General features: G+C 42.8%; 1 protein-coding gene across 3 annotated transcripts in view; it reads right to left on the reverse strand.

Moving 5' to 3' along the window:
• Positions 1–22,327, reverse strand: part of Mxi1 (MAX interactor 1, dimerization protein) — a 73,623-nt gene that overhangs the window by 47,934 nt on the left and 3,362 nt on the right. For 2 of the 3 annotated variants that reach the window (XM_027930376.3, XM_071610928.1), the window contains exon 2: positions 8,084–8,216. In XM_027930376.3, the coding sequence (XP_027786177.1) occupies positions 8,084–8,216 (133 nt within the window). Of the gene's footprint in view, positions 1–8,083; positions 8,217–9,077; positions 9,307–22,327 lie in introns of those variants that run through there. The other variant, XM_027930378.3, reaches the window with a different exon arrangement.

Here is a 22,327-nt window from a genome sequence, read left to right on the forward strand (position 1 = left end):
ATACCAAGTATACCAAATGGTTTAGCAGAGCCATGCCCAGAATTCTAAACTTTAAATTAGTAAACACAAGTGCATTAACTGTTACCAAAAAGAATACAAAAACCAATTCTAGTACACTCAGCACTGATGATAATACAATGTCCAATTTTTGTGGGGTCTGAAGATCATTGAGGTCTATTATCCATCTAGAAGATATATCCTACCACAAGAGATGATGGTGGTGTCAAAATCAAACACCTGAAAACTCACATTTTTTCTTAATACCAAGACAAACTTATTCTCTCTTTTACTTATAAAAGGAAAAGTTCTTGAGGCTGGGGTTGTGACTCAGCGATAGCGCGCTAGCCTAGTACATGTGAGGTGCTGGGTTCAATCCTCAGCACATAAGAATAAATAAATAAAGGTACTGTGTCCAACTACAACTAAAAAAAAAAAAAAAAAAACCTGTGTGGGTGTGTGTGTGGGTGTGTGTGTGTGTATACATATATAAAAGAAAAAGAAAAAGCTCTTTACAATTTCTCAAAAGAGAATCCTAAATTGTCCATCTCAATAATCAAAATCAGAATAAAGAAAAATTAGTTGCTCTATCAAAATGTATTACTCAATGAAGACTAAAATTGTGTTTTTCTATATAAAATTGTGTTCTTTAGAAATGCCCATTTCAACGTTCTGGTCACTTAGCCTCCCAAAATAGTGTCCTCCAGGGCTAGGGGTTAAGTTCAAAGGTAGAGCACTTGTCAAACATGTGTGAGGCCCTGGGTTCGATCCTCAACATTACAAAGAAAAAGTAATCAAAATTACTTCCCATAATAAACAAAGGCAAGGAAATAAGCACCACATAGAAATCCTTTTATCCAATGTCATAAAACTAAATAAAAAGAACTCCCCTGAAATGTATGCAGTAACATTAACAAAATCATGTACTAATACAAATATTTCTTATGAGAAATTAGTTTTCCTTACCTAAAACAGAAGGAACTTTGAACAAGTATCATAACTCTACATTTCCCTAAATATGTTTTGAAGTTAATCAATGAACAAGTACAGATTACAAATCCATAGCATTCCTGTAACATATTAGAATCTTTTTTATATAAATTTAAACAACTTACACTCTGTACTTTGCATCTGACACAAATAAAAATGGCTGTTTACAACATCTTACTGCCTTGTATATTTACCGTTTTATATATGTATATGGTATCTTTCTAAACATACAATAGTTCCTCTATGGCAGGAAAGCATATAAGGCAACAGTTTTACAAAAGTTCAATGAATTTGGCCGCTAATTACCTTCATGAGAGCAGTTTCAATAGCTAATGAACTGCAAAGAGTTAAAAAAAAGATTGAACACTGGTAGGAAGGCATTAAAAACAACAAGCACAGACCACACATTTAAAAAATTTGGCAGAGCACAAACACATAAAATCTCAGGTTACAGTCACTGAGTCTTAACTTTTAAGTAAATTATTACCAAAAAATGTTTTCAGAGAAGTCCCAGGGCTTTATTTCATCTTCTAGTTCTACCTGTGGAAGTAACTGGACAAAAGCCCAGTTTCCTCAGTGGAAGGAAAATAATTGTACTTTTACACCTCAGAATTTCAGATTTCCAAATGAGATGATTATATTAAAAGTCTTTAAATATTAGTGATATAATAAATGTAAGATATTATTATTATTATTATTGCACATGGAACCTACCTTTGACCCAACAATTCTAAATCATATTTATGCTACAGATACACGTGAACAAAAGCCAATGAATATGTACAACAGTGTTCAGAGAAGCCTTGTTTGGAGTGCAAAAAAAAGGAACATCTGAAAATAACATCAATGTCATTACCTATTTGGAAATTCCTGGAAAAAATCTGAAAATAACTTAAATATCATCAATGGATCACTAGCTTAACAAATTATAATACATGAAATAGAGTATCATACAGTAATTTAAGATGATGTCAAAAATATGTAAATATGAACAGAAAAAAATGCTCAGGACAGTAAAAGCAAGATTACAAAATGTTTAATCCCAAGAAGGCTTTCCTTATCCATCAAATTTGATCAAGTCCTCTGCTATCTACCTCATAGTATCTTCTACTTTTCCTATATAAAGCTCATCAAATTTTGAAATACTACATTCACATGTTTATTTGATAGCATGTTTTCTTCATTAAATGGTATATGTTTCACAAAAATGAGAAATACAGGGGCTGGGATTGTAGCTCAGTGGTAGAGCACTTGCCTAGCATGTGTGAGGCACTGGGTTAGATTCTCAGCACCACGTAAACAAATTAAATAAATAAAATGAAGTTATTGTGTCCATCTAAACTAAAAAAAAAAAAAACTTCTTTCACGTCAACAGCCTTGCCTGGTTAGAATGATGTATATATTATTTAAAATCTAGCTTGCTAGTAAAAATCAACTACCACCCGTGCTTAAGCAAATCGCTTAAACCATTCCTTGGCTACATGTACCTGAATCATAAAATGAACGATAATATCTTAGCTTCATAAAGCAGGGAACTATACCAGATGAAATCCTGAATTCCCTATGATTTGTGATTTTCTATATATATTCTATATCTTGACAAAAAGCCCTCTCAATCAAATAGGAAGAAAAGCAGCTGTCCTATTGATTTACAGGGCATGATCATGAAGTCTCCTTCAAACAATACCCTGTAGAAGGATACATCCATAAGAAAACCAACAACAGCCAACTTATGCTTCAATGAAGCATTTAATGGAAAGCCTCAGTTAGCTTAGTGTGAGACATATAAATAATTCTTGAGAATTTTTCACTGAACCCAGTTTTGAAGAAGACATAAAACACATCTCAAAAGGTGTGTTCATCACTCATCACGTAGAAAATAGTGAAAAATCCTAACATTACTAAGAATTTAATTTCTACTACTGCTCTCCATTTTTGCCCTAAAACTTTATGAGTTCCCTATTGGACAAGAACGCAGAAACTATATTTGGTTTGTTTTTAATATCTTTATTTTATTTGTTTATTTTTATGGTGTTGAGGATGGAACCCTGTGCCTCACACATGCTAGATGAGTGCTCTACCACTGAGCTATAGCCCCAGCCCAGAAAATATGTTTTTAATATAGAAAACTTGAAAACCAGAATAGAAGTTTCACATAAATTAGTCCTTATTCAATTCTTCTATGAAAAAATAGGTACATATTTAAGGATTAAAACAGAAGATAAAAGATCATGAATTACTTCTACTGGAAAAAATCCTCCATAACTATTCTAGAAAAAGAATTCACCACCTCTCCTTGCCAAAATTAAAATAAAATACAAATCCATGAAGATAGCCAAAAAGAATGTAATGCTAAAACTATAACAATACAATCCTTTTAAATAAGACAAAAAGATTTCTTTATTCTTTAGTTTAAGAAAAGTTAAACCAAAGCATTACAAGCAACAGGAAAGGTGTGTGTTTGTTTAATGACCTTGGTCTTAGTAGGTGGAACTGCTGACATTGTGAGATTCTTTAGTATCCACAGGACTCTAAAGAGAAAAAAATTACCCATCAACTGAAATCCAAACATAAACTGGTTACAACTTTCTAGGTCTCCTCAAAACAATGCAATTATTATGGATGTGTCACAGGGTCATAACAATATTTATTCCAAGTATCCCCTTACAAATGCACTATTTTCCAAATGTCCCAGGTATTGCAATTTTACAGTCAGTTTTCCTACTTCCATGAAACAGAAATTTTAAAGAAATTTCCATTTAGGCTAAGGAGAAAAATAACTCTTGAGTGTTTCATTTTAATATATTAGCTCTCTTTCATAGGCCCCATGCCAATATTGACAGACTTCTGGTTCTTTTGATATCACTTTATTCTGATAACATAGTATGGCAGTTAATGTTCTTTAAAGGAAGTGTAGCTTTCTGTAGTCTATAGTTTTTAAAATACAGAGTTAAAAGAACTGGCAATTTGGAGATTTTTATTCTTCAAATACTGTAGATTGTTTTTATTTCCAAGTGTATTAACATCTCTTAGAACACAAAATAAAATCAAAAAGCCTGCCAAAGCAGGGGTTTCATTTTCTTCCATCAGTTCTCCCCCCAATCTAATATGGTACTCAGCAAGAAACAAACAAAAACTCAGTTTTCATTTGAGACAGCCTAACTGGGGTTGAAAAATCTTTCATTCTTCGGAAAACACCTACTGTGTACAAAACACTATATGACAGGTAGTAAAGATAAATGTTTAAACAGAAGAGACTCAATTCCTGTCCCCTTGGAGTTTTTAGTCCAACAAATGGACCACAAATTTACAAAATATTCAGATAACTATACTTCTACAAATGTGATGAACACTATGAAGAAAAAGTAGGAGTGCCATGAAGTATATAAAGACTCGATCTACCTTGTGAAGCGAGGAATGGCTTTCCTGAGGAAGTCATGCTTGCACTGAAGGAAGAGTATTATTAGATAGAGATAGCTTGGCAAAGAGCAAGAAAAAATTATTGTCAGCAGGGAACAAGAGTACATGCAAAGACCTTGAGGTAAAAGGAAACGTGATGTTAAAGGCACTGAAAGAAAGCCAACTGATAGAATTCATGAGAATGTGGTTACAAGGATACCAAGGAGGAGGTTACTGCAGTTGTGAGAGATAATAGCTGAAATTAGGATAGCAATGAAGTTAAGATAACAGAAGCCAGATTCAAGAGATATTTAGATATATCAGGGCTAGTGTTTTAAAAATGATAGATCTCAATTTCAGCTGTGAGACAAAATCTAAGTTTTGATGTTCCCCAACAAGCCAGATAGTTATTGCAGAGAGATTCTCTAGAGGCAGTCACATCTTACGAGGTTGATTATAGGAAGAGTACCAGAAAGCTATGACCAGGATTACAGTGAAATCAAGCATGTATTTAAAAATAATTATATATTACAGGTCTCACCTCCCAATTGTCAGTTAGATAAAGATTACTAGGATATGCAAGGTTCACATTGGTAACATCACAATATATCATTTATTTTCTCTCCTTTGTGCTTCATGAAAAGAAGATTTCAAGATTTAGGGGGAAGGAGGCTTAAAAATTTATATTATGAGTCAACTAATTCTCAGCATAAATCTATAAAATAACATTTTGTCTTAGGAATATCATAGTATACTTGAGAACATTAGGCAAAAGAAGTCAGCCACCACTTAATTATATCTTAAAAGATACTACACTGTCAGAGAAACAAATGTTGGGGTTTTTTATTTGTTTTGAGCTCTGGGGATTGAACCCATGAGTTCTTTATCACTGAGCTACATCCCGGTTCCTTTTTTTTTTTTCAATTTTGAGACAGGATCTCTCTTGCTAAGTTGCTTAGGGCCTCCCTAAATTGCTGAGGCTGGTCTAGAACTTGTGATCCTCCTGCCTCAGCCTCCACAGTCACTGAGTTAGAGGTATGAATCATCATGCCTGGCACAAATATTGTTTTATGACATAAGTTATCTATGTTTAAGATGTATAGTAAGAGTAGCCACTTCTACACAAGTAGCTTTTTAATCTGGAAAAAAAAAATACAATACATACACTTGTCATTCCTTTCTTTGTTTCAGATAATAAACACATTTCTACGAGTCATCTGTTTTATGTAACCAGTATAAAAAAATTTTCTATTAAATCCAATAATAAGCTTAGTTAATAGGAAGCCTACAGTGCCCCTTTACAAAAGGACTATTTCCTACATACCCCAGTACTGGAATTTTGTAGTTAGTTTCCCTACTTCCATGGACAAGACATTTTAAATAAACAGCTTAGGAAAACAATGTCTAGTGTTTCACTTTAACATACTAGTTCTCTTTCATATGCCTCAGCCTAAACCACACACATGATGGACCTACCTTAAGAAAATACATTTGAAAATCTTTCTTTTTCTTGCTACTTGAAATTCCCATAAAAAATTACCCCGCTTTAGTCCTAATCCTAAGTGGTCCAATGCATATGTATTCTCCCTTGGATACTACCCCACTAATATAGCATGCTTGTAATTTTACAAACTTTCTAACACACCGTGCTAAAAGACAGTAATTAATACTGTAGTACTGAACAGGAATACTAGCACGAAAGAAAAACAACCCTTAGTCAAAATTCTAAACTGAGCACATACAAGAAAACTAAATTACACTTTCCTATTAGCGACCTATAATATAATTAGTAAAATCCAGAAATGTCTTATTTATGCTTCTGAAATCCTTGAATTGATAGTAAAAATGACATATTTTGCACTGACAGGAAGATATACTGAATATATACTAATAAACTAACTAATCTCTAAACTATCAATAAATCAGTCACAGAACTTCAGGGGAAAAGAGGACCTTGGTGAGTATCTAACACTCTCATTTTACAGATGAAAACAGTAAGGGACAAAGGAGAAATGTAATGAGATCATATATACATGATTTCTGAATAAAACTTAATACATACAGCATGAGAGAACTCAGGTCTGGTTTCCCATATGGTACTTTTCCTAAATTTTCAAATTTAAAAAACTTTTTTTGTTCTAATCTACGTATGAATTGAAGCATACATAATTCCTGAATAGGATTTAATTCCTGATAGTTTAAGGGCAAACAAATTTATATTTTTAAGTGCTATATATCATACTACATAGTTTCACTTCATACACACTATATGACACCAAATTCTCTAGACTCACAAATTAAAATATTAAACTAAGGGCTATTTTTTTTTAATTAAAAAAATAAGTTTAAAAAATGCAGAACAGTCTTAAGAAGTCAAAAAGGAAATATGCAACTCTAAAGGCTAGTCAAAGGGAGAACAAATCCTAGTTTTGCCTCAGTGATATCTGAAAAGTAGAGTGGGAAGATCTAACCTCATGTTCTGTTATCTAGGACCCTCGGGTTTTTCCACATCAAGATCTCCTACTGCTCCCTCTTCAACCTCCCTCCCCAAATAACTACCCAACCACCTGGATGGAGTTTCCCAAAGCCTCAGGGAAGCTTCATTACTCACAATTCACTCTGCTCCATCCCCAAAAATGAATCATTCTCTATATTCTCTGTGTTTAGGAAATCAGAAATAGAGGTCTCATTTAACTTCCTTTTATGGATGGAAAAGGTGGCAAATGTTTTAAGAAATGACTTTTGAAACCGAGCACAGTGGTACACACCTGTAATCCCAGCAACTGAGGAGGCTGAGGCAGGAGTATATAAAGGAGTATAAGAAGCCCCTAAGTTGCAGACCCAGAAATTTAGGGAGACCTTGTCTCAAAATAAAAAAAATAAAAAGGGCTTAGGATATAGCTCAGTTGTAGTGCCCCTGGGTTCAATCCCCTAGTACCAAAAAAATAAATAAATAAAGGACTTTTGAAAACTTCCAGGAGATTAAGCCTTGGGAGTCACTGGCTTCCCAGAAAAAATATAAAGAGACAGTCAGACAGTACCAAAAATTTTCAGAAACTGAAGTCAACTAAGTCTGAGTACCTCTAAGACAAGCATATCCTGAAAAATCTACCTACTTTAAGAGTAACCATCTTTTATCTCTTTGTAGTAGAGCTCCAATACCAATCCAATCTTCTAATAATGTAAAACTTCCACAGCGTGTCTTTCCCCTCTGCCTTGAACAACAAACAGACCATGCCCACAAACTTCCTATTCTAACTAAATATTTTTATTCCTTTAACAATGCTCTTGATTCTGCTTTATATCTTGCGAGAGCTGTTTCTGATTTTTAAAAACTCTTCTTGGATCATCTTAAACTTGGAAAGAAAAATGAAAGCTGGACCAAGATTACATTTGGCATGTGGCTACAGGCATGGACACATGCTGCCAAGTCTGCGGACTTGCTGTCAGCACAGTCAAGAGACCTCTCATCTGAACAGTCCCAGCAAGAACTTTTTGTCTTTCTATATTCTATTCCTTCTCTTCAACAGAAAGCCAGGCTATGATTCCTAGACCTTATTATTTTAAAAGTGCCAAATCCCCAGGGTAGTGGTAAAGAAACCCATTTTGTATTGCTCCGGAAGTGGCATTAGAGGAAAAACACAGGTCAGTAGGACAGGGACTCTGGATTTGTGTTCCCTCCCTCCTAGACTGCTACCTGTTGGCAGTGCTGGTGGTGCTGCTCCCGCTGCTGTGTTTCTGTGCCCGGCTCAACCTCCGTGGGGGCTTTGAATGCTGTAGCCGGGGGTTCGGCATGGAGGGGAATGATGAGGCGTAGCCATGTTCACACTCTAAAGAGAGCAAGAAAAAGAGACTTCAAAATAGACATCCCTAGAAGAACACATCCAGGGTCCCTGCAGCCACAGGCTTTGGAGAGTGGTAAGAGGCAAAGGGTTCCCTTCTCTATTCAGAAGACAACCGCGCTGGCCAGGACACGGTTCCCGCGGCTGACTCCAGCCCCTCCAAGGTGCCCGACGGCCCTCCAACCCAGTCCCGCCTCCTCCCACCTCCTCTCGGAGAGCGCCCCCTGACTAAACACCCGCATATCCCAGACCGTTACCAGCCACCCCACGACGTCCCCTCAGAATTCCCCATTAATTCTCTTCATGCCCCAGGATGTCCTCCACATACCTCAACGACCGAGTCCCTGGGGCCTCCTCCCTCCCGACGCCAAGCTTCCCGCTCCAGGTTTCGGCGTCGCCTCCCACCCCGCACTGCCCAGTCTCGACGCGCGACGCCCACGTCCCTTTTCCCAGTGCTGTCGCCGAGCCCCCGAACCCCCGCCCCGCCCCGAGGCGGTCACGCTCGCTGCGGTCGCCTAGCCAGCTCGCTGGCCACCGGGATTCTGCCCTCGCGCGCAGGGGGTCCCGCATGCCCCACCCTTAGAGTACAAATGCACGCCCACGCGCGCCCCCCCTCTCGCACAGCTGTCTGCCCTCCCACGTGTGCGTCTCTCACATAACTCGCCCGCACCTCTAGGCACACAAATCTCCCCTCGCAGGCGCGCGCACCGCCACTCACGCGCGCCCCCTCACTAACAGACGCGCGCGCCGCTCCTCACACATACACGCGCACCTCCCCTCACCAGCGGCACCGCACATTCCACGCGGAGCAGAAGCGCGCGGGCTCAGACAGCGGTGCCCAGCCGTTACCTCGCTCCCGGCGCTCCAAAAACTCGGCGGCCTCCAGCAGGCGCTGCACGTTGATCATCCGCACCCGCTCCATGGGCACCGCGGGTGGCGACCCCGCTACTCCGCGCTCCCGTCCCTGGCCAACAGGAGGCGCCGCAGGCGGCTATAGCCCCGCGCCGTCCCGGGACATGTGCGGCGGGCGGGCGGGCCAGCCCGGCCGCGGCTCGGCGCGCTCTCCGCCGCCCCCGCCGCCTCCGCCGAGCCCGCCGCGCCCGCCGCGCAGCCTGCAGCCCGCGCGCGGTTTGTTTACCTCTCCGCGCGAGCACGGGGGAGGGGCGGGAGCAGCTCTCTGGCCCGCCTCCTCCCGCCCCTTCCTCTGCCCCCTCGGGAAATGTAGTCCCTCCCCGCCCACTGCACACTGGGAGTCGTAGTTCGCATGCCGCCTCATAGCGCCTGCGCCCTGCGGAATTCCGCGATGGCCGCTGGGAGATGTAGTGTCCTGTGTTTCCTTTTCTCCCTCGAGGGTGAAAAGACTAAGAAGTTACCAGGGCTTTACTTCTGAACGGGAAGGATTTGAACGTGCTATCTACTCCCAAGGCGGCTCGTTTCTCAGCAACTACCCGCGGGGAGTATAAGGAGTATTTCTTATCCAAAACTGCCGCATTCCAGTCCTCTACTACTACTTTCTCCTGTAACTTCTGTGTCTCGCTTTCTTTATCTACAAAATGAGCAAAGTAATACGTTGCAAGAATAGCACACACAGAAACACTTGGGAAGTCATGATCGCTGTTCAAAAATAAGGGATCATTTCATCAGAACCGGAGAGAGAATTTTTTAACATTATCTTTTCCTCAGTCCTTCACTAGTGCTTTTTAAAACACCAGTAAAATCATTCTGGTGCCGCAAGAGAAGGATATAATTCAGTGGATACGTGATTTGGTGCTGGAGTTACACCAAGTTCAGTTGGATCTGGATTCTGCTACTTAAGCTAGCTGTATGAATTCTGCACGCCTCACTTTCTTCTCTCCCCCCCCCCCAATAATTTTTTAGTTGTCAATGGACCTTTATTTTACTTATTTATATGCAGTGCTGAGAATCGAACCCAGTGCCTCACACACGCTAGGCAAGCGCTCTACCACTGAGCTACAAACCTAGCCCCTGCTTTTTTTTTTTTTTTTAAATGTATAAAAGATATAATTCCTCCACTTGTCCATTATGTTGAGGTCCTGCTATATGCCTGGCACTGAACCGGACAATGTGTATTGTAGTCACAAAAACAGACATGGACGCTGCTTTCAGCAGCTTTTTAGCAAGCTTGTGGTGAAGATTAAGTGAGATAATTTCAATACTCAGCTCATACTGGGCACTCAAATGGAAGCTATGATGATGACTGTTTCCTCCCAAGCTGAAGGAAGGAAAAAGGTTGAAAAGTAACTGAAAGCAGTGGCTAAAGAAAGGAGACCATATTAAAAGCTCTCATTACCACTCTCTCCAATTTCTTCATCTAACAAATCCTCCAAGTCCACACCACAGTTTCTCAATCTTGGCATTATTGCCATTATTTTCCAGATAATTCTTTCTTGGAGGAGCAAGGAGTTCTGTTCTGTGCATTGTAGGATGATTAGCCACATCCCTGGCTTCTACCCACTAGATGCCAGTAGCACACCACCACCCCTCAGGCATGACACCCCAAAATGCCTCCAGACATTGCCACATATCTCCTGAGACACAAAATCACCCCCAATTCAGAACAACTATCTAGGGAGAGGAAGACAAGAGGATTAGAACTGCAAATGATCTAGGAACATGCTAGGAACTGTGTCAACATATCCATAACTTCTTCCCACTCTGATTATTTAAAACTGCTGGTGGACATACAAAATAATAGGAAGCTCTTAGAGGAGAATTCCCCTTTCCTTGTGGTCATTCCACTAGCTACTGCAGAAAATATCATCTTGGGATGAACATCTTATCCTCTCAAAAATGTTATGGGCTTCGTGCTTTCATGCTGCATCTTAACACCCTCTCCCTCTTCTCCACACCCCCCCCCAAGTGAACAGGAGCTCCAATGAGGTCACAAACTGCAAAGTTCTGCTAGCCCATTTAAATGTTATACTTGGCACAACATTTAAGAAGCAGATGTTCCATCAAATTCAGGGAGACCCAAAATGAGAGGTGTTCATAAGCCACAGGAGAATTTTTTTTTTAGGGCTTTGAAAAAGGGATTGTGCTTTTTCAGCTGTTGGTTAGGTCACTTCAGATCTCTGCTTTCCCACTGGGTGTTCGTAAAGATCACCCTACATCCTCAACAAGGGATGTGTCAGGTAGAGGTGGCAAGAAATGGCTTAAAATGCCACTCAGAACATCTGTTGAAGGAAGAAATTATTTGGTTGAAAGTTAGTTTCCACCATTTCCAGAACCACTCTAAAGCGTTAGAGTCTCAGTTGTAAAAGGCTACCCCAAGAACTTGAAGGAGGCAGTTTATGACAAATAAAAGTTTACTTTACCCAATGGCAGGTAAACCTGCGTGATATGCAACCAAGAAAAGTAACACAACCTGAAAATATACATGAATTCAAGACGGGTTGAATTCCATAGATCATAGAGCCAGAGCACGTTAGTAACAGAAAGTTAAATAGATGTGTGAGGCCTGTGGGTGGCCCTTCACAGTTGAATTTGACAGCCTTTTCTCAAAAGCCATGGCCAAGAGGCAGATGAGGAGATGGATACAGCATGAGAGTCACGCAAAGGTCACCAGCCCATGGTGAAGAGGAGAAGAGGTAGTGGTGATGGTGGGCAGTTGGCAGTGTGAAGGGCTAGTTTATGCACAGACATCTCCAGCATTTTCTAGCAATAACTGAGGAATGAGGAGCCGCTGCTTCTCCCTGTTCAGGATGCCTCCTGAAGGCCTTGCTTGGCCACCAGGACCTCCCACAGCAAAAAGCGCTGGGTATTATCATCAGGAGAGTGATGCTACCCCAAACCATCCTGAGCACCAGCTTCAGTCTGGGGCAACTCAGAGACAGCCATGGCTTTTCTTTTGCTTAGATGAACCCAGCTTGCACTACAAATGTAGATGGGCAAATGGGAAAGATAAGGCTGCCAAAATCTACTGGCATAAAGAATCTGGAATCTTACCGGTAGTCTCTGATTCTGTCTTCTCTTTCCAGTATTTCTCGCTGGGGAAATCTCCTTTGAAAATGGAAAAAGTCTCCCAGAGTCCCCAGGCCCTTTAATAATCACGACCTGGACAGGGACAACCTACCTTCTGAAGAAAGTTGGTGAAGCTCTCAATTGTTTGGGTGCCCTCTCCTCTCCTCCCCCCCACCCCTACACAGTGTACTAAATGCAAATTTCTAAGTGATTATTGCAACTTCATAACACTGAAGACTGATGTGTTATATCTCTTCTGCAGAGAGGAGAGATGGAGAGGGAGGGGGGCCTGAGGTTAAGTTACAAGTCCAAAGTCACCGCGTTGACACTTGGTGCTTCAGACAGTTTCCCCGGATCTGCAAAGTGCTTTAGCCATGTAAGCACTGTTTTCTGCAATTATCTTGAAGGGTGGAGGTTTTCAAATAATCAAGGTTGCCCACAGGGGAGGGTAAGCTCTAAGGTCCTAAATGAGAACAGTAACAGTTAGATATCTTTCCATTCCCCACCCCAAAACAAGGACCACAGCTTCCTCCCCTCCTCTTCCTCCAGGGCCCAGAAACATGAAGAACTGCAGAAAACCTTCCTCTGCCCAGTGAGTCAGCCCTGCCTAACTTCATGCGTAAGCTCTCCGAGTCAGCGGCAGCTCAGAGCTGCGGGTCTGTGTGCAGCCGAGATAAATTTGGGTCTAGAAGGGATGACGTAATGCTAAACCCGAGAGGTGGCTGCCTCCTCCCAGGGCTCTGGTCTCCAGGGCTGCCAGCTGACATCCCAACCTCACGGAAAAGCACCAAGCTACCCAGGTGCCCCAGATGGGAAGAAAGGGAAAGGACGCGGGGAGGGGGCAGCGGCAGGGGGGCAGTGTTAATCTGAGATGGCTGAATCTGGAAGTTTGTTGTTTTTTAACTCCAGTTTTTCTGGTGAGATCAGACCACTGGCAAAAGCTCAAACAGCTGCACTTGACTTCCATCCTGACCCAGCTCTTCTCATAGGAAAGGGCTTCTTCCATTTTATTAAAAGCCCCTTATTTCAGCAGCCTATTTCGGTGATTATAATGGATGCATTAATCTCTTGAATGTCCTTTTCCTTCTTTCTTGCATGAACTTGGACCCAAGAAGAAATCTGCATTGCAGGACTCAGTTAATATGTACATGTAACTGGCTCCAGAGCACCCCATTTGGGGGCATACTAGGGTGCAACTGAGAAGGTATTCTGGAGGGTTTGCTAGGGTTGTGCCAAGTGAATGTTCACCCAAATGGTTTCATGGTTTATGCCATAGAAGTGTATATTACTGAACTAATTTCTCAATCCAGTCTCTATTTTTCAGTTGAGGGCACTGAAGCTCAGAGAGGCATGGTAACTTGCCCAAGGCCACACAGCTTAACTATCAAATTGATGGAGAAGGATTAGAACCCAGGCTTAAACCCTATGCTCTCTTCTCATCTCCATAATTCTTTTTCTGGTTGATTCATGTTTAAAGGGGGAATAAAACCAAAATGGAGCAAGTCGTCTTTTAAACCTGTGAAGCCCCAATCCTTTAAATATCAAGATCAAGTAACATTCCAAAAGAATCTGAAAGCTGCTTTGGTTTTCTGTTCAGGTTTCATTCTTCCCTAAGAAAAGGCTACTCCCAGAATAACTCCTTCTCTGCTGGTGATGAACACAAGCTCTGGGGCCACTATGGCACTTTAATTAAAAGATCACCCATCACAGACAAACTAGCTTTTGTTGTATCAAGTATTTGCCTCCATTAGGAATGCCTCCCAAATACTTTTGTCGAATGATTTTTCATCATTTGCCGCTGGAGTCACACACTATTCTCCTGTCATTTGTGCCTGTAATTGTTTATACTGGTAGATTTCAGGACTTTCAGCCATAGCTGGCAATGACCTGGTCAGCCATGGTATGTTATTCTTCTGAAGCACTGCTCAATTCCACAAGTGACTATTTTGTTTAGAATTTTTGCAGCTATATTCAGAAGCAAGAATAAACTAGTTTTCCTTTGTGTTGCATTTGTCAGGTTTCAGTATGGCAAGGATCTAGTCTTTCAAGTTAGATGCAACTTGAGTTTAAAGCCTTAAAAAACAAAAAGACTGTCAGAGACTTTTTGCGGCTTCTAAGAGGATGCCCCAGATTCTTGCCCCCAACCTGGGTCACCCTAACTCCCTGCCAGGAGCTGGCTTAGAGTGGCCCTGACCCCACCCCTTGGCATCACCACTCGCCTTCAGGTGGCACAAACTTGTAGAGGTTACTCTTCGGCCCTGGCAGGTCTTGGGCACTAAATCACACATTCAGCCCCTGCTGGCTCTTGCCAGGGCCCAGCCTCGGGTGCAGCGTTTATAGTAAAAAGACCAGGCTCTTGTCTGTCCAAAGACATGGGTGATCTCACCCTCTCTTCCAGCTCTAGCATTCTGATTCTAGGACACTGGGATTCTCCAGAAAGTTCAGGACAAAATGTCAGCCTTCTAGCTGTTGGGATAAACAGAACCAACTGTGTGCATGGTGCTGGTAAGACAAAATTGGCTAGGCCAATGGTCTCAATGAAGGGCAATCCTATTTCTCCAGGGGGCTTTAGAAATGTCTTAGTATTGCAATGATTAGGGGATTCCAGTGGAATTCAGTGCATGGGAACCAAGGATGTTAAGTTTTGCAATATTCCACACTCATCTGCCCAAGAACTGTGCCCCCAGTAGCTCTCCTGCTAAGAAACACTAGGTCAGAAAGTCAAAGGCAGAAAACTCATCATTCATTCAACATATATTTCTTAAGTATCTATCATACGCTGGGCACTATGATGAAGATAGAATAATGAACTAAACTATTTCTGATCCCTGTCCTCAAGGTGCTTATATTTTAGCCTGACTGACTCATGATAAGTAAAACAACTGTAAATTGTAATAAGTAGCCTGGCTAAGGGTTCAATGATAAAGAGGGAGGTAGCTTTAATGAGAGGGGGTCTGGAGAGTCACAAAGATTATCTAGGACATCTTCTCAGACTTTAAGGAGCACACAGATGTCTGAGAATGATGGTAAATGCAGATTCTGATTCAGCAGGTCTGGGCTGGGGCCTGGGAGCCCCGTGTCTGGCAAGCTCCTGGGGGATGCCAACCCTGCCGACCCCTGAATCACACTCTCTCTAAAAAGCACAGGTGAAGCCATGGCAGGCAGTGACACAGAAAACAAACTTTTTAAAAATATATATTTATTTTTTAGTTATAGGAGGACACAATATCTTGATTTTATGTGTATGTGGTGCTGGGGATCGAACCCAGTGCCTCACACATGGTAGGCAAGCACTCTTACCTCTGAGCCACAGCCCCAACCCAGAAAAGAAACTTCTGAAGTGCTTTAAACAAGGGAGTAACATGAACCTGGTAATACTTAAGATCACTGTTGCTTCCTAGATCTCATTCTGGGAGAGGAAGAGGCTGGCTGGACCTACGTCGCTTGACAGGAACCAGCTGGCCCACAGTGTCACAGTGGCAGCCGAGGCCTCCAGCTCATCTCTGCAGCGCACACTCACCTCTCTCCTCTGGCTTCTCTCAGAAGCCCTTGGCTCCAACCACAGGCCAGCCCAGTTGCCCTACAAGCTCGGGCACCCTCCGGGAGCCTAGTGTGGCCTGACAGGGTGTGGAGTCACAGCCTTGAGAACCCAACGTGCAAAGCCACAGGAGCCCTACTGGTCGGGTGAGTTCCCCAGGGGCTGCTGGGCAAGGTGGCACTGTACACGTCAGCAGCAACACCCTAGACCATCATCCTCCAGGGAAAGGGCTTCAGTGTCAGTCCCTGAAACACCACTAAGGTTTTGGCTGCCTTTTCTCTGCCTAGGACAAGAGGGAGAAAAGGAAGTCACTCCAGGGAAGCATCCCCAAGGGACCCTCAGCCTGGACTTCCAACATTCTAGATTGTATCTCTTGCCTCTTACTAGCTTCATGCTCCCTGAGGCTTCTCCCAGAGCCTAAGGAAGAAAGAGTGTCAGCTCCACTGTGGTCAGCAGGTGGCCTTGGGAAAGCTGGGGCTCTCCTCCTCTAGAAAATGAGGATGATTATTGCACCTGCCTCTTGGATGTTCATGAGGATTCCATTTAAAGCACTTAGCATTGTGCTGGCATATAGTAAATGCCCAGTAAAAGGGGACCATTGTCACTATTCCTTTGGAAAACAGAGAAGAGATTGCACTTATCAGCAGCCCTCTTGGGGACAGGTTATCAGACTCCCAGGAGACAGACTAGAATTGTTTATTGGTTTCTATTTGGCTAATATTTGAGCTGGAATACACAACTTGAACTGGAAGCCATACATGCTTCACTTTTTAGAATCACTTTTGGTTCTTCTAAAATTATCTGTTGCATTGAACTAAACTTTACAGCTGGTACAAAGAATGAGGGTTATATGCAAGGCACTTAGAAGTTTGGAGCTGAGAAACAGGACAGGGATGGTCGGGCTATGAATGGAAGTAAGAGGGAGATGGCACAGAGACCCCAGAAGGTAGCTCTGGACCCTGAAGAAATAAAATCAAACGTCATACCAGCTCCCACTTGCCACCCATGGCCAGAAACAGGTCTGCCCTCCACTTCAGTACAACAGCCTACCTCATCCAAACCATCTTCACTCGGTGTCCTTGATAATGGCAGTAAGATACAGAGTAAAATATTTCAGATAGTGGGCAATCCAGATCCCCCTTTTGGGCTTCAGTTTGAATTTCCCAATCTCCTTCTCCTTCAGGACAGTGTTGATCTTTCTAATTTGGCTGTGTTTAAATCTCCTTAGCAGACACTAGAGCTGGATATTAGAGGTTTGTGACCAAGGGCATCTTATACGGGAGAGTGGGCTCCACAGTGAGTGGAATGGACAACTCCTCCAAGGGCAGGAGACCCCATTTGTAAAGAACTGAGAGCAGAATATGTTTACTTACAAGGCTACTTACATGGTACTTGGATTCCTAAGCTCAGGCAGTTTTTTGTTTTTTTTTTTAAGTCAGGTCTGTAGAAATTACAAGGACAAACCCAAAAATGTAAAACATTTTAAACACTGGACTGGGGGTGGGGAGCAGCAAGGAAAAGGATTACTCCTTTTAGAAGTCCAGGATAAGTTTTTATTCTATCTGTGCTAATGGTTAGAACCACACACACAAAGCCTAAGTCAAACGCCATACTATGGGGGCTCACGGTAAGACAACCGAATTTCCAAAACCCGGCACTGGGATCCAGTCCGCACTCCATGAGGGCAGGACAATACTGCCAGGACCAGCAAGTATGTGCTTCTTAAATACCCATTTAATCACCAAATGAGAAACAAAAAAATGCACAGAACAAATTCAGAGAGCGATACTGGCATGCAGCCTAATTCTACAACCTATCAAAGAAGTTGCTGCAATAACCTTTTCAAGACAATATTTCTAATCTAAATTTTATAAAAAAGGGATTCTGTTTGCATATATTTCCTGGGGAAATTTATTGCTCAAAGCAAGGGCCACCTGAACTTTCAAAATGTTTCATAAGGAGTTCATACGTACAGCATTCTGCCAAGATGTCAGAAAGGAGGAGCCTTTAGCCCAGAATAACGATGGCAAGTGCCCATCAAGTCAGACGGTGACAGCCTTAACTCCTCTGGCCAGGCCCCCTAGGGACAATGATATCAGAGACAATTGCTTCCCTTAAATTTAGCACAAAACTCAGATAGCAGGTGTCTGTTCCTGGAGAACTGAAGTCAGGTTCTCCCCCACCCCCAACCCCCTATCCCTGCCTCAGTATGAGTTCTGAACACCCACCATCTTCAGAAGGAAGCCCCCTTGGGAAGATTGAATTCCTCCTCCTTAGGATTTGGGGTAACGTGGTCATTACTGTCACCACCTTCTGGCTCCTCCCCATCCCCCATATGTAAAAAAAAATATTTTTCTAAGTATGGCAAATTCAAATTAGCTTCATTTTGAAAGACCATTAAGAATGTTGCGATGACCTCAGCAATAACCGGACACACCCTGGGATCAGTAAACCAGGCTGGAGAATTGCTGACTTTATGAGCACCTGACCTGTAAAACAAAAGCTGTTTGAGGCTCTGTCTGTGACCCATTCTCATATCAGGCAGGAGGGACCTGGTTCTGTCTCTGCTGTGTTACCTTGAGTGAGCTACTGTCCCTCTCTGGGCCTCCGCCTCCTTGACTGTTTAGAGAGGGTGATAGAAGCTCTGTGACCTCAGGGGCTCCTTCTGGTTCTGATGCTCTTTTTTACCACCTGCCGCCTTTAAACATGAAACCCAAAATGGAAAGGAAGAAAGAATGGGAAAAGGAGAGGATGGTACAGAAGGCAGACTGTCATAAGCCTCCCCCATTCCTGCCTACTGAGAATTGCTTACTTCACTCTGCAAGAAGATTTCAATTTCTTGCTGGGTTATTGCTTTTTTACTTTTTCTCCTTTTTTTTCTTTCTTTCTTTCTTTTTTTTTTAACCTCAAAAGCCACAAAACCACAACTCACCTCCCCAAAGCCGGTCACTTGGAAGCCAGAGCTGTCGGGGGTTAGGTGTGTCAGGCCTGACATACTGGTGGTATCTAAGTGAAGACCAAGCCAGAGCAAGCATGTGCTTCTCCTCCAGAAACCCAGTTTAAATCAATATTTATCCAACTGTATTTATAGAAAGCAGTGGTGGTAAGGAGGAGGGGGTGGGGTGGGGAGCAGGGGGATCTAAAACAGAAAAAGCCACAATGACTGATGCAAATCTTTGTGGCCAATTCGTTTCTGCAGGGCCTGGTTTTTTGCCTTTTTTTTTTTTTTTTTAAGGAAAAAGACCCGGCTTTTGATGAACCTGCTGTTGGCCCCAGTACCATAGCAACAGCCCCAAGTCCTCTAATATGCCCAGAGGATAGACTTGGGAAAAGCTGCGGGAGGGGGTGTTGTTTCCTAGGAACCCTAAACTTGAGTTAGGGCCAGACGGGTTGACGGACTCAGAAAAACAAAAAATCCCTCTCTGGCTGGCTATTCTGTGGCCAACCTCACTTCCAAGCCTTTTCTAAGCAAGGTGTATTGCAGGAAGACCTTGGACAATCAACAGGGTGTTCCAAATACCAGCTCTGTTTCACGTTGCTGGGTGACCTTGAGCAAGTCATTTCACCCATTTGGACTTCATTCCTTGGCTGTAAAATGAGCACACGTGTGTCCAGTTAAGACTGAAGGCTCTGGAATTGGAGGCCTAGGTTGCAAGTTCAGCTCTGCCACTTACTAACCATGTGACCTTTGGGAGAGTTACCAGCACCCCTGGCAACCTCCTTGGTTACCTCCTCTGTAAAATGGGGATAATAGAACTGCACGCATCATAGGCTTGCTGTGAACACTGGAGGAGGTGACCCGCGTTCAGCTTTATATTGAGTATACAGTCCATGCTCAATCAATGGCAGCCAGTACTTATATTATACAATGCAAGTAGCTGCTGCTGCTGCATGATGGTGTCTTCTTCATTTCCTGCAGTTTCACCTCTAGATTTTTTCCAGGACATCCCCCAAATGAAAGTTCCCACTTCTGGGTGTGCCCATGGGACAGCATGTGGGTTAAAGACAGAAGATTCATAAGCAGCTACTGTTTTCCCTTGGTACCTGAAGGAATCTCCTTTTCCCCCCAAAGCAGGAATGACCCAATTCAGCTTGCCTAACTTCCAAAGGCCTTGTCCCCACTCCCTACATCCCCTTCCCAGTCCCTGGAAGCTCTGGGACTCTGAAAGTCACAGTGATATGCTCAAAAGTCTACCTTTGGCATTGACCACTGGGCAGAGATCATACTTAAATCGGGGGGGAAAAGAAAGTTAAATACAGGGAACACAATTTAAGAGGCAGAGAAAATAGAGGACCGATTTAACTATGCTCTTCACACAAGTCTCCTAAGAACAAATCCCCTGTTCCTCCATGCACACCATAAATCAACCCACAGAGTTAGCAGAAAAAAAGCAATCACACATAGTAGATGCTCAATCCATAATTGTGGAATGAATTAATTCATCATAAAATGCCCCCCCTGCAGAAGTGTGATCCAATTGAGTGTTACTTGCCACCAAAGCCCTCCATGTTAGCATAAGTCGCACCAGCGCCCTGCTTTCTAAGCCAGTTAACTTACTCATTCTCAGGGTCACAGCTAAGGACAAAATGCAGTTTCAGCTCTCTAAGTCTGACCCATCATCTCACAGGCCCTGGTCTTATCAACCAATGGCAGTCAGAGATCAGTATTTCCAACTCTTCTCTGAGTCTTCAGAAAATCTGTTATGTTCCCTGGCCTTCTAACCTGATCACCATGCCATACCAGGAAAGGACAAATCCAACCAATCGAGAAATTTATATCAAGTGTCTACTTGTATGCCCAGTGTCGTACTATATATAACAGGTGACATATACAGAAATACGGTAGTTGATCTTTTCCCTTAAGATACTAATGATCTTCCTGTGAGGATAAAGCCAACGCACAGGAAGCAAGTAGAGAATCACATGGTAATGGCTGCCAAAGCTCAGAGAAGTTACTATTTATTCAGCACCTATTATATTTCAGGTCCTCTTTTAAATGTCTAAAAACGGTGCTTCCTTTAGTTGTTTAGCAGTGATGAGGTGCTATTATTATGTCCATTTTACAAATGGAACCTCAGAGAGGCTAAGTAACTTGTGTCCAAGGTCACACAGCCAGTAAGTAGCAGAGTAGAAATCTAGGTTCCTGCTCCTTATGACTGCAAAACTTTCACTCTGTCACCTCTCTGATTCAAGAAATAGAGCCAAGTGGGCTGAAATAGCAGGGAGGCCTCATGGAGCAGGTGGGAATTGACCTAAGTTTCAAAGGGAGGGTATGAGATAGAAAACCCAGGGGAGTGAGAGAAGGAGGGTATTCTAAACAGAAGGAGGAGTCTGAGTCAAGCACAGAGGCATGACTGTGAAGTCTGCTTGCTGGTGGACCTGCTGGACAGGAGCAGAGGTTTCATGGTTGGGCAGAGGAGATTAAGTCAGGAAGGCAGGGTGGGGCCAAGTGACACCACACAGTGGCAACTCCCAAAAGCAGCTTCCTCCACTAGGAGGAAGAGGCTGCTGTGGTAGCCTATCTGTGCCCTTCCTAACACTCCACCCCCAAACTCAGGTAATCCACTCCAGAGAGCCACACAACCTTGGGCTTTCTGCTCCCATTCTAATCATCCTTCCCTATCTTAAGTGTTGCCTCCAAAGCCACTGTCCCCTGACACTGGGAAGCTAGTTTCTCTTCTCTAGATTGTATCTGCTCTCATAGCTATGAAACAGCTTTTTTGCGTGTAACATCCCTTTTGTAAACCTCTTCTTCCCTTTTAGTTTTAACCTTTTCCAAAGCAGGAACTAAATCTTGTTTCTAATTATTAGTCCTTAATTGCCTCCCTTCCACTGGATTCCACAAGCATATAGGTGATGATGCCATAGGTATGCTTACTTACATATACGTTCTGAATTTGTGATAACAGGGTCACAGCCTTCATGACTAATATTTCTGGAGGCCTTCAATTGGAGACTCCTAAGTATTCATATCAGTGTGGCATTTGAGGAGAATGTACCTGCATTTCCTAGGAAATCCCTTACCTGGCTCACCGAGGATGGTCAACACTGAGTAACTCAATTTGAACCCCTTTCCCAAGAAAACTCACCCTATCTACTGGAAATAGTTCAGCGCTGTGGCCACAGCTTGGTGAACTCTCCTAGTAAGGAAACCTCAAGGAGGCAATGAAAAGCAGTTCTGGCTACAATGGAAAATAAGGCAAGTTCCTGCCAAGTGACTACTTTGCAAACAGTAAAAACGGAACTTGTGAACTCATGACCGGGGGCTATCGGTGCATCTCGAGAAGGTCTCACAGAACCCAAAATGGAAGGGCCAACATTAGTCTCTGGGGAGAAAAGCGTCCCTTTAAGAAGCGACTGCACCAGCTGGCTGCACTACAGCTCCCAGAGATTTCCTGGCCTGCATCCTGGCCCCGCCCCCAAGTCTCCGGCCTCAGCAACGCGTGACGTCATACGAGATTGAGGCTGCGGATTGGCTGAACGACGCAGCTAGGTCAAGTCCAGTCGGAGGAAAGAAGTTTGTCTCCATGTGGAAACCATGTGTCTCGAGCTGGGAGGGGGAGGAGGAGGAGGAGGAGGA

Source organism: Marmota flaviventris, chromosome 4 (assembly GCF_047511675.1).
Source record: "Marmota flaviventris isolate mMarFla1 chromosome 4, mMarFla1.hap1, whole genome shotgun sequence".
In the NCBI taxonomy this organism is placed as follows: Eukaryota; Metazoa; Chordata; class Mammalia; order Rodentia; family Sciuridae; genus Marmota; species Marmota flaviventris.